This window comes from Notolepis coatsorum, assembly GCF_963971535.1.
Source record: "Notolepis coatsorum genome assembly, chromosome: 13".
In the NCBI taxonomy this organism is placed as follows: domain Eukaryota; kingdom Metazoa; phylum Chordata; class Actinopteri; order Aulopiformes; family Paralepididae; genus Notolepis; species Notolepis coatsorum.
Genome location: NC_140177.1, coordinates 51,856,387 through 51,869,207, shown reverse-complemented (window position 1 = coordinate 51,869,207; position 12,821 = coordinate 51,856,387). Strand labels below are relative to the sequence as shown.

Sequence of the window (12,821 nt, the reverse complement as noted above, 5' to 3'; positions counted from 1 at the left end):
CTTTCACTGGGACCAGAGGGTTGTTGAGTCAGTTCTCATTAAATGTGCACTTTCCCATGATATTAAATTAACACTTTAATCGCCGAAAACGCTGGAACTCGTCTTTCCCCGCCATGCTCATTCTGCCGAAGACGCCGTAACACGTCTTTGATATCAATATTTAAAAAATCTGTGATCGAAATCATATTTCTCCTCCGGGGACCTGATATATACTGCTGAGCTCCACTCAACTGTCTAACGGTTCAAGAGCGCCATCTGGTGGCCGATCGGCAGATCGGCCAACAGGGAGTGACGCACCAAACAGGAAGTGCTCATCCATATTTCGTCCGGGCACTCGCGATCGTTAGCCGGACTCCATCTCGACACACTGGATAATCAATCGCTCGCCCTAACTCAATAAATAACGTTATTTGGACGTATATAGTATTATACAACCTGGAAATGGTTCATCTAGATCAACATCCCATAATCGAAAAAAATTGTCTACTCCAAGCTGATCGTCCAACGGCGCAAGGAAGATACGGTAAGATCCAGCGTTATTTTCCAACGTGTTCTTTACTAACTGCTCTGATGACCATATGACCCACACTAGATGAATGATATAACGTTGCCCACAGAATTATAAACGACCCCCCGCCCATCCGGTCAACATCAGATGATACGTAGTAACTTCTAGAAGTACCTCCAGTTGAAATTTTTTATCTGGCACCGATCGCTACCAAACTGTATTTGATCATCAATATAATGCATTTGGGGCTATAAATCAAGTTCTGGAGAAAGCTGCAGAAAACGATAAAAACATACTTATACTTTAGACCATATTTTAGTATGAATAATTATGTGAATGAAAAAGTATAACGTTGCTACACCCTGAACAATAGATATAGGACATTGAATGGGCCATAATAATGTCAATTTAGCAATAGAATTTAAAAAGTTATAGCCCTGCAAAGAAGGGGAACTTCTCCATAGACAAATAGAGCTGGCTAGGGATGGTAAATTATGAATTTAACCATGGCGATCAAAGTGTTAACGAGTGCAAATAAATACAAATTAATTAAACTAAACGTCAGCGTTATCGCTACGGCTTGATAACGTGTTACCTATACTCCGGTGCTCTGAAATAGTTCCCGACAAACATTAAGGACCATCTTTATTGGTTCTGCTCCATTGCGTGAAAGAAAAAAAAAGTCTGACTTCATCTCCCGTTAACCGTTTTCCCCCAGATTTCACAATGAAACATAAGATGACATTGCAATTTATCTTTCCTGTCTATGGCATTTTTTAAGACCTCCGAAAGTCGGATTTAAGACATATTAAGGCCTTAATAGTTGATAAACAAATTTAAGACTTTTTGCCTGGTCTTGTCCTCTCTGTGCTTCCTCATTGGGCTATCTGATGCCTGGTCTTGTCCTCTGTGCTTCCTTGTTGGGCTATCTGATGCCTGGTCTTGTCCTCTCTGTGCTTCCTCATTGGAGTATCTGATGCCTGGTCTTGTCCTCTGTGCTTCCTTGTTGGGCTATCTGATGCCTGGTCTTGTCCTCTCTGTGCTTCCTCATTGGGCTATCTGATGCCTGGTCTTGTCCTCTCTGTGCTTCCTCATTGGGCTATCTGATGCCTGGTCTTGTCCTCTGTGCTTCCTTGTTGGGTTATCTGATGCCTGGTCTTGTCCTCTCTGTGCTTCCTCATTGGAGTATCTGATGCCTGGTCTAGTCCTCTGTGCTTCCTTGTTGGGCTATCTGATGCCTGGTCTTGTCCTCTCTGTGCTTCCTCATTGGGCTATCTGATGCCTGGTCTTGTCCTCTCTGTGCTTCCTCATTGGGCTATCTGATGCCTGGTCTTGTCCTCTCTGTGCTTCCTCATTGGGCTATCTGATGCCTGGTCTTGTCCTCTCTGTGCTTCCTCATTGGGCTATCTGATGCCTGGTCTTGTCCTCTCTGTGCTTCCTCATTGGGCTATCTGATGCCTGGTCTTGTCCTCTCTGTGCTTCCTTGTTGGACTAACGGAACGTAGACCAACCTCGGTCACTCTCTTTGTCTGGGAATAACCAAAACCAAATTCGGTCACGCCCCATTTTGCGCGACATGCAGGCTTTTTTTACTGTCAGCGTTTGGGAATTTCATGTCGACAGGTAGGTGAAGTTAAATTATACTTATTTTAGAATATATATATCAAATTTCATGAGTATTCATCTATATTTAGTCATCTAAAGACTATTAGATATGAACGTATGTACCAACATATAAAGCTCTTAATGAGCAAGGCCCAAAATACATAGCAAATTCCCTAGTTAGTTATCTGCCCTCAAGAACGCTACGGTCATCCACTACAGGTTTACTAGACACGCCCAGAAACCAAAAAAGGATAGGAAGTATGGCATTTGCCAACTATGCCCCAAAACTATGGAACACACTACCAACACACATCAGAAACGCCAGCTCTATACACATTTTTAAAGGAAAATTAAAAACGTACCTATACAGTCTAGCTTACAAATAGTTATGGCTTGGAAAAACCTGATGGATCCATGAGGCTAGGATAAGCCTTGTGGACCCAACTTTTTAGATGAAGGAACGGGTACATACGCACACAAGACGCGGCCACTGATGGGTCCATGGGACTTGGTAAAGCACTATGGACCCAAACTCTGGCCACTGACCACATGAGGGAACGGGTACATACGCACACAATACACGGCCACTGATGGATCCATGGGACTTGGTAAAGCACTATGGACCCAACTATGACCACTGATAAAAACGTAACTACACTAGCGTTATAAGAGCTAAACATTGCTACCTACCATACAAGTGCATTGGTTTAGTGCACTTCCGGTTGCTACTGAGCGGAAATGTTTGTGCGGACCTGTTCTCCCAAACTGGTAAGCAAATGAATGTTTTTACGTTATTTTCATTTTTACGTTACTATTATTATTATTATTATTATTTTTTAAACATTGATCTTAACTGATCACTGTGACTTTGTTGCTTTTATCGTTATATATGCCTATAATTGTGTACAGCACTTTGGGCTACATGACATGTATGAAAGGTGCTTTATAAATACTTACTTACTTACTTACTTACTTACTTACTTACCAGTAAAAAGTGGGAATCTCTAGAATGTGTTTTGGGCGACGGTGTTTACAAGTGCGGGTAGCCTATCAACTTAACGTTATACACAACACTTTCTGTTGTCAGTAGATGGCAGCATTGGTTTAAAAGGTGAAAATGTTATGACTACAAAATGACTACAAATCCCAAGACCTTTAGCACCTAGTTCACAGGTCAGCACCGGATTAGGAAAACGTGATCTGAGGAGCATTAAACTATTAATGCGACCTGAATATAGTGACCGAGAATGGTCACCTAATTATCTTAACAAAAGTGCATCATTAGCATTGTTTGTTGTCTAAAGGGGAACATAATGGTACAATTTAAGATTTTAATGTTATCCGCATATAAAAGGACAAATAAAACATTGTTAATTTGTAAGAAACCTCAATGAAAACGGCGCAGGGTAAATTATATTCGCTATCGTTATGAAAATGTGATAAAATCCTATAAAAATGTGGACGCATTTGGTCACTGTGACGTTATCTGATGCCTGGTCTTGTCCTCTCTGTGTTTCCTTGTTGGGCTATCCGATGCCTGGTCTTGTCCTCTGTGCTTCCTTATTGGGCTATCCGATGCCTGAACTTTTGAAATCCTCCTCGAGGGTGATTCATGCTTAATTCTGTAATTTTCTGGCAACTGCTTTAAAATCATCATAATAATGAGGATCCATATAGGAGGCCCCTCCGGCTGGGCTGGACCTTTTCCTTGCTTGGGTTATCCGTTATGGCTACTACAGTATGTTGACAGATGTTGAACATTAGAGGATGTCAAAATTTAGGTCCAACTCATTATTTTTCTGAAATAATTACTTCCAAAAACGTCTCTCTACCTCAACGTATTGCTTAAAGGGCATCACACAACTTGATAATAATAATAAACCTGCCATTATTATAGCTTACTGGTGAACATGACCAACCCTCTTGCCCCAAGTAGCAACACCGAAAATGAATGGTGAACAAATTTTGGGGCTAATAGAATGTTAGAGATTTTACAACCAAATGAGCGTAATACAGCAGAATGCATCAGAAAAGTTACAGACATCCACTAAATCTTTTTGGGGGCTGTCAAGCCAAAGTCACATTTTTATTTTATTCCAATTAATTCCTTACGATGCTGTGTATCAGTGTGACATTACAGATCAGGGAGAAGGACACACTCTCCTCTCGGCTTCTGGCTGTAGGCGACAGTAGGGAAGTGTACAGATAACAGACTGGATGCTGAAATCCTGCAGTATTTATCTTAAAGACATCTTGAATAAATTAGCTAAAGACATTTCTTTTGGCAGTAGCCAACATGTTTTGACAGGGAGAATCACTATATCAATATAATGGTCAGAGAATCCACATATTCAAAAGGGGATTTCTCTCAAAAGGTATCGTTCTTATTAGACAATTATTACTCTTCAGGAGAGATCACTTACTGCACTGTCACCATGCTGGCCTCCACCGCCGAATCCACTAGTTCGTCCTCTCGGATGGCTGCCACAGAGGCCAGTCTGTCCGGGTCTGGTAGGTACTCAGAGGAACAAGCCCCGGCAGCGGACATAGTCCGAGCCGCTGCGCCGGCAAACGCTCCAGCACCGGCTTCCATGACCTGGGTGACGGTGCTGGACGTGAAGAAGGCCGAGGAGATCAGGGCGGTGCTGCGCATACGGTTCAGCTCCTCCTCCAGGTGCTTCTTCTCCTGCATGACGCTGGCCCGGTCCTCCGACAGAGTCTCGATCAGAGCTGGAAAACAAACACCTCTGAGTTAAAGACAAAATGCTCCAGGAATACCAACTGAACAAAGTGGAGACAAGTAGAAAACTAAATAATTGTTTGCGACATACACAATGTTACATTTACACTATATACAATTAATAACTCATGAAGGCACACATATTCAGCTTATTAACCTCTTAAGCCTGAGCAGTCAAAGTGTATATTTTCAGCACTACGTTTGTTTACCAATGGTTTTAACTTTTAAGTGTTATTAGTGAAATATGAGTTATAGAACTCTCAGGGCATCGAGTCGGAAAAAGATGGGCTTTCGAATAATAAAAAAAAAAAAAACTACACTTCCCAGCTCACGCAATCATCCGACTTCATTTTCAGTAATTTCTTTCCTCTTTATTTTCAGGATCATATCTCACAGCGTTAACAAACCTGAACGGTATTGCCATAAATTAGAACGCAGTTAGTTTCTCTACCTTTCGGTGAACGTCTAGCAAAAAACGGCGTTGCAATCTGATGACAAATGGCGGAGAAACGTACATTATAAAAAAGTAACTGTACTTGCAGTAGATTTCATTCACAGTTTTTGCTGTACGCCTGCCTGGTGATACTAAATCCAGATTGAACTCTGCCATTGGAAAGGGGAGATTTGGCCCGATCCATATACCGGTAGTCTAGATGGAAACATAGGTCCACCTGCAGTGTCTGGATTTCTTTTCGCCACCTGTTTTTTCTTAATCCTTGAAGTGTCTATTTTAAGATTAGGTAAACAGGTTGAAATAATGTCCCATGGGGTTTATTTTTAACCCTTTATTACACCTATCTTGAAAAAGAAGAAAAAGAAAAAACACTTTTGAAGTTAACAACATATAGAGAAATTAAAACATTTCCCCAAACAACATTGACCCAAGGAATTCAGTAAAATTGTTATTTTTTTGTTATTTTTAAGATTCAAACGCATCTATTTTCACATTCTATTTCAGGACAAGAAAATGCGAAAAAAGCTGAATTTTTTTAGATCACATCTCTATTTTCCCAATTTACTCAAATGTAGTCCATTTGAGGTTAATATTGGAAATACAATGTTAATAAAGATTGTATCATGCTGTTATGCCCTAAATATTGTAGATTTTGTGTAAACAAGGCCAAAAGTGGAAGACTAATGTGAAAAGACTAATTCGTCCTACATAAGACAAATGAACACATTTCACATTAAAACACAATTCCTATACAATTTGAAATCCAGTGAAATATGTTTTGTTAAGGTTCAAACAAAGTACTATTACAGTACATCTTCTCTGTTGGCACAACATTAAAACCTAAACTACTAATCATCATCATCAAAGAGATCGTCAAAGTCTATCTCTCCAATCTCCATCCTCATCACACTCGTACTCGCCATCCCCCTCATCCACTTTATGTTTTGCATAATCTGCCTCCTTATTAAGAGCTTCTTGCTCTTCTGACTCCGCTTTCTGGGCCAGTACCTCAACAAGAGGAGGGAGGATGGGTCCAACCGTCCAGACAGGCTATAACACCTCCTCATCCATCATCTTCTCCCAGCCCATATCCTGATCATAGGGTTTGGGCCTCTCAAATATTGGCTGGTCTGCTCTTTTGTAGCAGGCAACTCTGAAGTTGACTCGCTGTACATGTGGGATGAGACAGACCTTGAGAAGAGGCAGGCGTTCAAGGTCTACTTTGGATTTTGCATCCAGGACATTATCAAGACCCACCATTTTCTGCAGCATCTTGGCCCGCACAGCATCAACTGACTTCATCCGACCATTGCCATACATAATGCAAGTGAAGGACTCCATCTCCTGTTGGAGTTCATCTGTCACCAGCCACAATGCACCAAGCTGACTGAAAGCCTTCTGGAACCTAGGGTTCTTCTGCAACTTCTTCAAGGGATTCACCTTTCCCTTGCCTTTGAAGGCGCTGGTACAGTATTCCCCAGAAAATACATAGTATCCCAGCAGAGTGCTGCAGTACTCAGGGCCCAGAGACTCAGCCAGTTCAGACACATTTATCAGCTTGCGATGCATGCCAGTACCGTGGTCAAATAGCAGACCAGCTACACGATGCAGCCCTCACCCTCCATGCTCTCATTAAAAAGGCATTCAAAGAGTCAAAGGAGCTGCCATGGCCCCCAACTGCAGAGGAGTTGAACACTGTGAAGATGGAGGAGCTGCTCGCAGATGATCTTGTAAGGTTTCTGAACTTGGTGCTGACAGGGACACCTGAGCTTGATGGAGAAAAGTGTGAGAAGACTCAGAGGCTTGTCTATTCGATCACACAAGATGCGTGTCGTGCTGCAACCAACAGCAAGTGGAAACTGTTTACATGACTGAGCGGGGGCTGGTACACATGACTGAGAGGGGGCTGGTAGATGACTGCGAGGGGGCTGTGGTACATGACTGAGAGGGGGCTGTGGTACATGACTGAGAGGGGGCTGTGGTACATGACTGAGAGGGGGCTGTGGTACATGACTGAGAGGGGGCTGGTGGTACATGACTGAGGGGGCTTTCTCACCAACCATTAGGGTTGGGCACCGAAAACCGGTTCTAATTAGGATAATTAGATTAATTCTGGAACCGGAAGTAACATATCTGCATTTCGATTCTTAAAAATAAATAAAAATAAAATTACTTTGTTAATTAATACCCTAGTTACAGTACAGCAACCAAATTAAACTGTATCAAGTCAACTGAAAATGTGAATAGCATGGAATTTTTTTTAAATTTTCAAAAAAATAAAATATTCTCCTGTGTCCGTCTCCCTGATCTGTAATGTCACACTGATACACAGCATCGTAAGGAATTAATTGGAATAAAATAAGCTGTGACCTGCACCTCAAAGAATCGGAAGCGAGAATCGTTCAGAACAGGAATCGATAGAGAATCGGAACCGGAATCATTCAAATACAAACGATGCCCAACCCTACTAACCATTCGGGGTCGAATCACAGCCCGATCGCACCCAAATAGGGTGTGGTCGTCCTACTGAGAACGCTCCCCCGCGTCCCCGGGGACGCTGATTCGCTCCAAACCTGGACCGCTGGAATAGGTGGTCTCGGGTGCGCGCCAGAGGGAGAGCGGGGGGCGTGGTAGCTTACTGTAATGCTTTCATGCTTGCTTGAATTTTGGGCAGATAAAAACATACAGCAACAACTGGACAATACCCACAAAAACTATATTTATGGGCAATTTGGCGAGTTCAGACCTCAACCAAACAAGCATGTTGAGCCTCACGGCTGCAGTGGATGAAAACATGAAGCCACGTTACAAGCACAATACTTCCCTGGCTCGCATTAGGCCTGGCAATTTTTTTGCCATTGCTATGTCTACTATACATTGGTTTCTTGTTCGAATGCATTTATTTCTATAGACCAGTGGTGCCCAACCAGTCGGTCGTGATCGACCGGTAGATCAATGACATGCAATATAATTGACGCAAGCAATGTTATTATTATTTATTGGTTATTCGTTTCTTTATATCAGCATCCAGTTTCCACCACCGTATGTTAAACGCTTCCTGTGTTGACGTTCGAGCGTGACATCATCGCCTACGGCAAGCTTACACGCTCAAAACGCAAACCGTGAACAAAACCCGGAGCGCACCAAGACTGCAGTGTGTACGCAAACTAGAGGGGGGAGAGGGAGGGGGGAAGTTCGCACGCAAGGACGGAGCGAGGACGGAGCGAAGCTGATTTGACCCCGAATGGCAGTGAGAAAGCCCCCTGAGAGGGGGCTGGTGGTACATGACAGAGGGGGCTGGTACACATGACTGAGAAGGGGCTGTGGTACATGACTGAGAGGGGGCTGGTACACATGACTGAGAGGGGGCTGGTGGTACATGACTGAGAGGGGGCTGGTGGTACATGACAGAGGGGGCTGGCTGGTACATGACTGAGAGGGGGCTGTGGTACATGACAAGTTTCAAGTTTCTTTATTAGTTGTCATACAGAAGTACAGAATACTTTTATACAAAATGTTTCTCTGTTACGCTCCAGAGACTGTGCTAGACAAAAGGATAAGTATAAAATAAAATAAGTATAGCAAGTATAAAATAGAAGTCACGTACGTAGACACAAGTGTTCAGTATGTACATATGTACAATGTTCAATGCAGAGTAGAAGTAATTAAGTTACCATACAATATACAATATACTAATTACAATATACTACCGGTATATAGTGCAAAGCAGAAATGGGATGAGGTACAATTTAGGTACAATTTACAGTAAGGTGTACTGAGGTATGGGTTGTAGTGCAAATTCTTTGTCAATAAATATAAAGTGTGTTTAGGTGTTCTAAAGTGTGTAGAGTGGGTGCTGCAGTGAGTTGTTTGTTTAAAGTGAGTGTGTGCGTGTGGATGTGTGTGCTGTGAGTGCTTTTGATGGTTGTTGCATAGTGTTATTGTTCGTTGAGCAACCTGATGGCCTGGGGATAGAAGCTTCTTCTGAGTCTTTCTGTGCTTGCCATGAGACTCCGGTATCGCTTTCCTGACCGCAGCAGTTCAAAGAGGCAGTTGTTTGGGTGGCTGGAGTCTTTGATAATTCTCTTAGCCTTACCCATGCACCACATGACTGAGAGGGGCCTGGCTGGTACATGCCTATGAGAGGGGGCTGGTACATGACTGAGAGGAGGCTGGGTACATTCCAGAAGGCTTTCAGTCAGCTTGGTGCATTGTGGCTGGTGACAGATTAACTCCAACAGGAGATGGAGTCCTTCACTTGCATTATGTATGGCGAATTGGCGATGGTCGGATGAAGTCAGTTGATGCTGTGCGGGCCAAGATGCTGCAGAAAATGGTGGGTCTTGATAATGTCCTGGATGCAAAATCCAAAGTAGACCTTAAACGCCTGCCTCTTCTCAAGGTCTGTCTCATCCCACATGTACAGCGAGTCAACTTCAGAGTTGCCTGCTACAAAAGAGCAGACCAGCCAATATTTGAGAGGCCCAAACCCTATGATCAGGATATGGGCTGGAAGATGATGGATGAGGGGGTGTTAGAGCCTGTCTGGATGGTTGGACCCATCCTACCTCCTTCTCTTGTTGAGGTACTGGCCCAGAAAGCGGAGTCAGAAGAGCAAGAAGCTCTTAATAAGGAGGCAGATTATGCAAAACATAAAGTGGATGAGGAGGATGGAGAGTACGAGTGTGATGAGGATGGAGATTGGAGAGATAGACTTTGACGATCTCTTTGATGATGATTAGTAATTTAGGTTTTAATGTTGTGCCAACAGAGAAGATGTACTGTAATAGTACTTTGTTTGAACCTTAAAACATATTTCACTGGATTTCAAATTGTATAGGAAAATGTGTTAATTTGTCTTATGTAGGACGAATTAGTCTTTTCACATTAGTCTTCCACTTTTGGCCTTGTTTACACAAAATCTACAATATTTAGGGCATAACAGCATGATACAATCTTTATTAACATTGTATTTTCAATATTAACCTCAAATTGATCTCATCTGATGGACAAAATTTGAGTAAATTGGGAAAATAGAGATGTGATCTAAACATTTTTAGCTTTTTTTGCATTTTCTTGTCCTGAAATAGAATCAAGATGTGTTTAAATCTTAAAAATAACAGTTTTACTGAATTCCTTGGGTCAATATTGTTGGGGGAAATGTTTTAATTTGTCTCTCTATATGTTGTTAACTTCAAAAGTTATGCCGTTTTCTTCTTTCTTTTTCTTCTTCGTTCAGGATAGGTGTAATAAAGGGTTAAAAATAAACCCCATGGGACATTATTTCAACCTGTTAAAATCTTAAAATAGCCACTTCAAGGATTAAGAAAAAACAGGTGGCGAAAAAAAATCCAGATACTGCAGGTGGACCTATGTTTCCATCTAGACTAATAGATGTGCGACTTGGCCATAATAAGGTAATTTATAGGCCTGATATTCTATAATCATATTTCAAATTGCATGTGTCCGGATGGCAGAATTCACTACTGTATCTACAAAACCTTCTGTTTAATTATCTTCCCTTTATTCATTTGCTTAGAATTTTTCATGTCTGGTCAATTTTAGCATGGCGTTATTCACTGTCAAAGATTAAATTAAAAGAAAAAATGTATTCTCTTTTGGTTCATTACAATTTACGCAAGCCTAGTAACAGACACAATATTTCTGACACTGGGAATACATTCCCTGAGATCCATAGATGTCCCTAGATACCAAGAACATGCAAATGGGCCTTGTAGGCAGATTTTTTGAAAATAGGGCTAGGGCTTAAGAGGTTAAACGGTAGAATCTGTAATGTCGTCAAATAGCAACCTCTAGGCAAAAGATAACATGGTACTGTGCTTTGTTTACAGTTTTTGTCTGATTTCAGTGGGTATAGGGGTTAGGTTACTACTGCTGGCCACATCTCAGGCTCTACCAAGAGGTCTGGAGAACTTCACAGTATAATTAGTTGCTAAACGTCAACCCACACACATCTGACCAAAACTAAAAAGTAAACAAAGTGCAATACCAAATGAGGCTCTTTTGCCTAGAGGTCGCATCAACTGAATGCATCACTGACATTTGGTGTGTGACATTAGGCATTTATTTTATCACCATCCACTCAATGGAGGACACAATATATACGGTGTACCTTTGTCCTTCTCCTGCTGCTGTGTAACCTTGCACAGCTTCTCCGTGAGCTCCTTGATAATCTGCTCCTTCTTCAGTTTCTCCCGAGTTACGACAGTGTTGAAGTTAGTCTAAGGGGCGAGAGAAAAAGAATGTCTCAGGTGAGAAGTGAGCTCATTGATAATCTGCTTTCCTTCTTCAGTTTCTCCCGGTTAGGAAAGTGTGGAAGAGTTAGTCTAGGGCAGGGGTGGCCAATCAGTCAGAGATTAAGAGCCACAAAAATTACTGTGGTACCACAAAGAGCCACACCACAACCTTTTTTTTCCAGTCACGGCACCGTTCATGTGTTTATAGGTCTCACTCTCTGGACTCTGAAGTTGCTAATGTCTTTTTTATTTGGGCCTCACAGGGTTAAAAGTACCCTGTGAGACCCACGGTTGCAAAATTACAAAATCACTTTTAGCCATAAAAAAAAAAAAGTCTAAATGTTTATTTAAAAAATGTTAAGTACATGTATATTGGTCCTGTTGTTCAGCCTCACAATGCTATTTGATAGTAAATGTGTTTATATGTCCCACCCTCTGAAGTTGCTAATGTCTTTTTAATTTGGGCCTCACAGGGTTATAACCTTTTATGCCCGAGATATACAGTAAAAGTGTATATTTTCAGCATTACGTTTGTTTACCATTAGTGAAATATAAGATTATAGAAATCTCAGGGCATTGAGTCGGAAACCGGCGCATATTGACAGGAGGAAGTGGAGCAGCCAAAAGTGGTTTTTTGAAGGAAGAGACTCAGGACTTTCGAATTTCGAAAAACTACTCTACCCAGTTCACGCCAGCCCCTGTCAATCATCTGACTTCTGGATTTACTTTTTTATTTCTCTTATTTTTTGGGATTATCTCCCACAAACCTGAACGTTATTGCCATAAAACAGAACACAGTTCATTTCTCTACCTTTCTGTGAACGTCTAGCAAAAAACAGTGTTGCAATATGATGAAAAATGGTGGAGAAATGTACATTATAAAAAAGATGGCAGAATTCAGTACTGTATCTACAAAACCTTCCGTTTAATAATCTTCCCTTTATTCATTTGCTTAGATCTTTCAGGTCTGGTCAATTTTAGCATGGTGTTATTCACATATATATATATTTTTTTTTTAATATAATTGATATTCTCCTTTGGTTCATTACAATTTACTCAAGCACACTATTTCTGACACTGGGAATACATTCCCCGAGATCCATAGATGTCCCTAGATTCAGATACCAAGAACATGCAAATGGACGATTAAAAATATTTTTTTTATTCTACATCCTTATGGAATGAGTGACATACAAAAAAAATAGCAAAAATAATAAATAATAAAGATATTTTTGTATGGATGGATGGAAGAGCCAG

The 12,821-nt window shown here is 41.4% G+C and overlaps 1 protein-coding gene across 3 annotated transcripts in view; it reads right to left on the bottom strand.

The window, feature by feature from the left end:
* The window catches only part of rb1cc1 (RB1-inducible coiled-coil 1), a 43,108-nt gene that overhangs the window by 11,650 nt on the left and 18,637 nt on the right, over positions 1-12,821 (bottom strand). For all 3 annotated transcript variants that reach the window (XM_084327284.1, XM_084327285.1, XM_084327286.1), the window contains 2 exons: positions 11,441-11,549; positions 4,537-4,843 (listed from right to left, as the gene is read on the bottom strand). In XM_084327284.1, the coding sequence (XP_084183410.1) occupies positions 4,537-4,843; positions 11,441-11,549 (416 nt within the window). The remainder of the gene's footprint in view (positions 1-4,536; positions 4,844-11,440; positions 11,550-12,821) is intronic.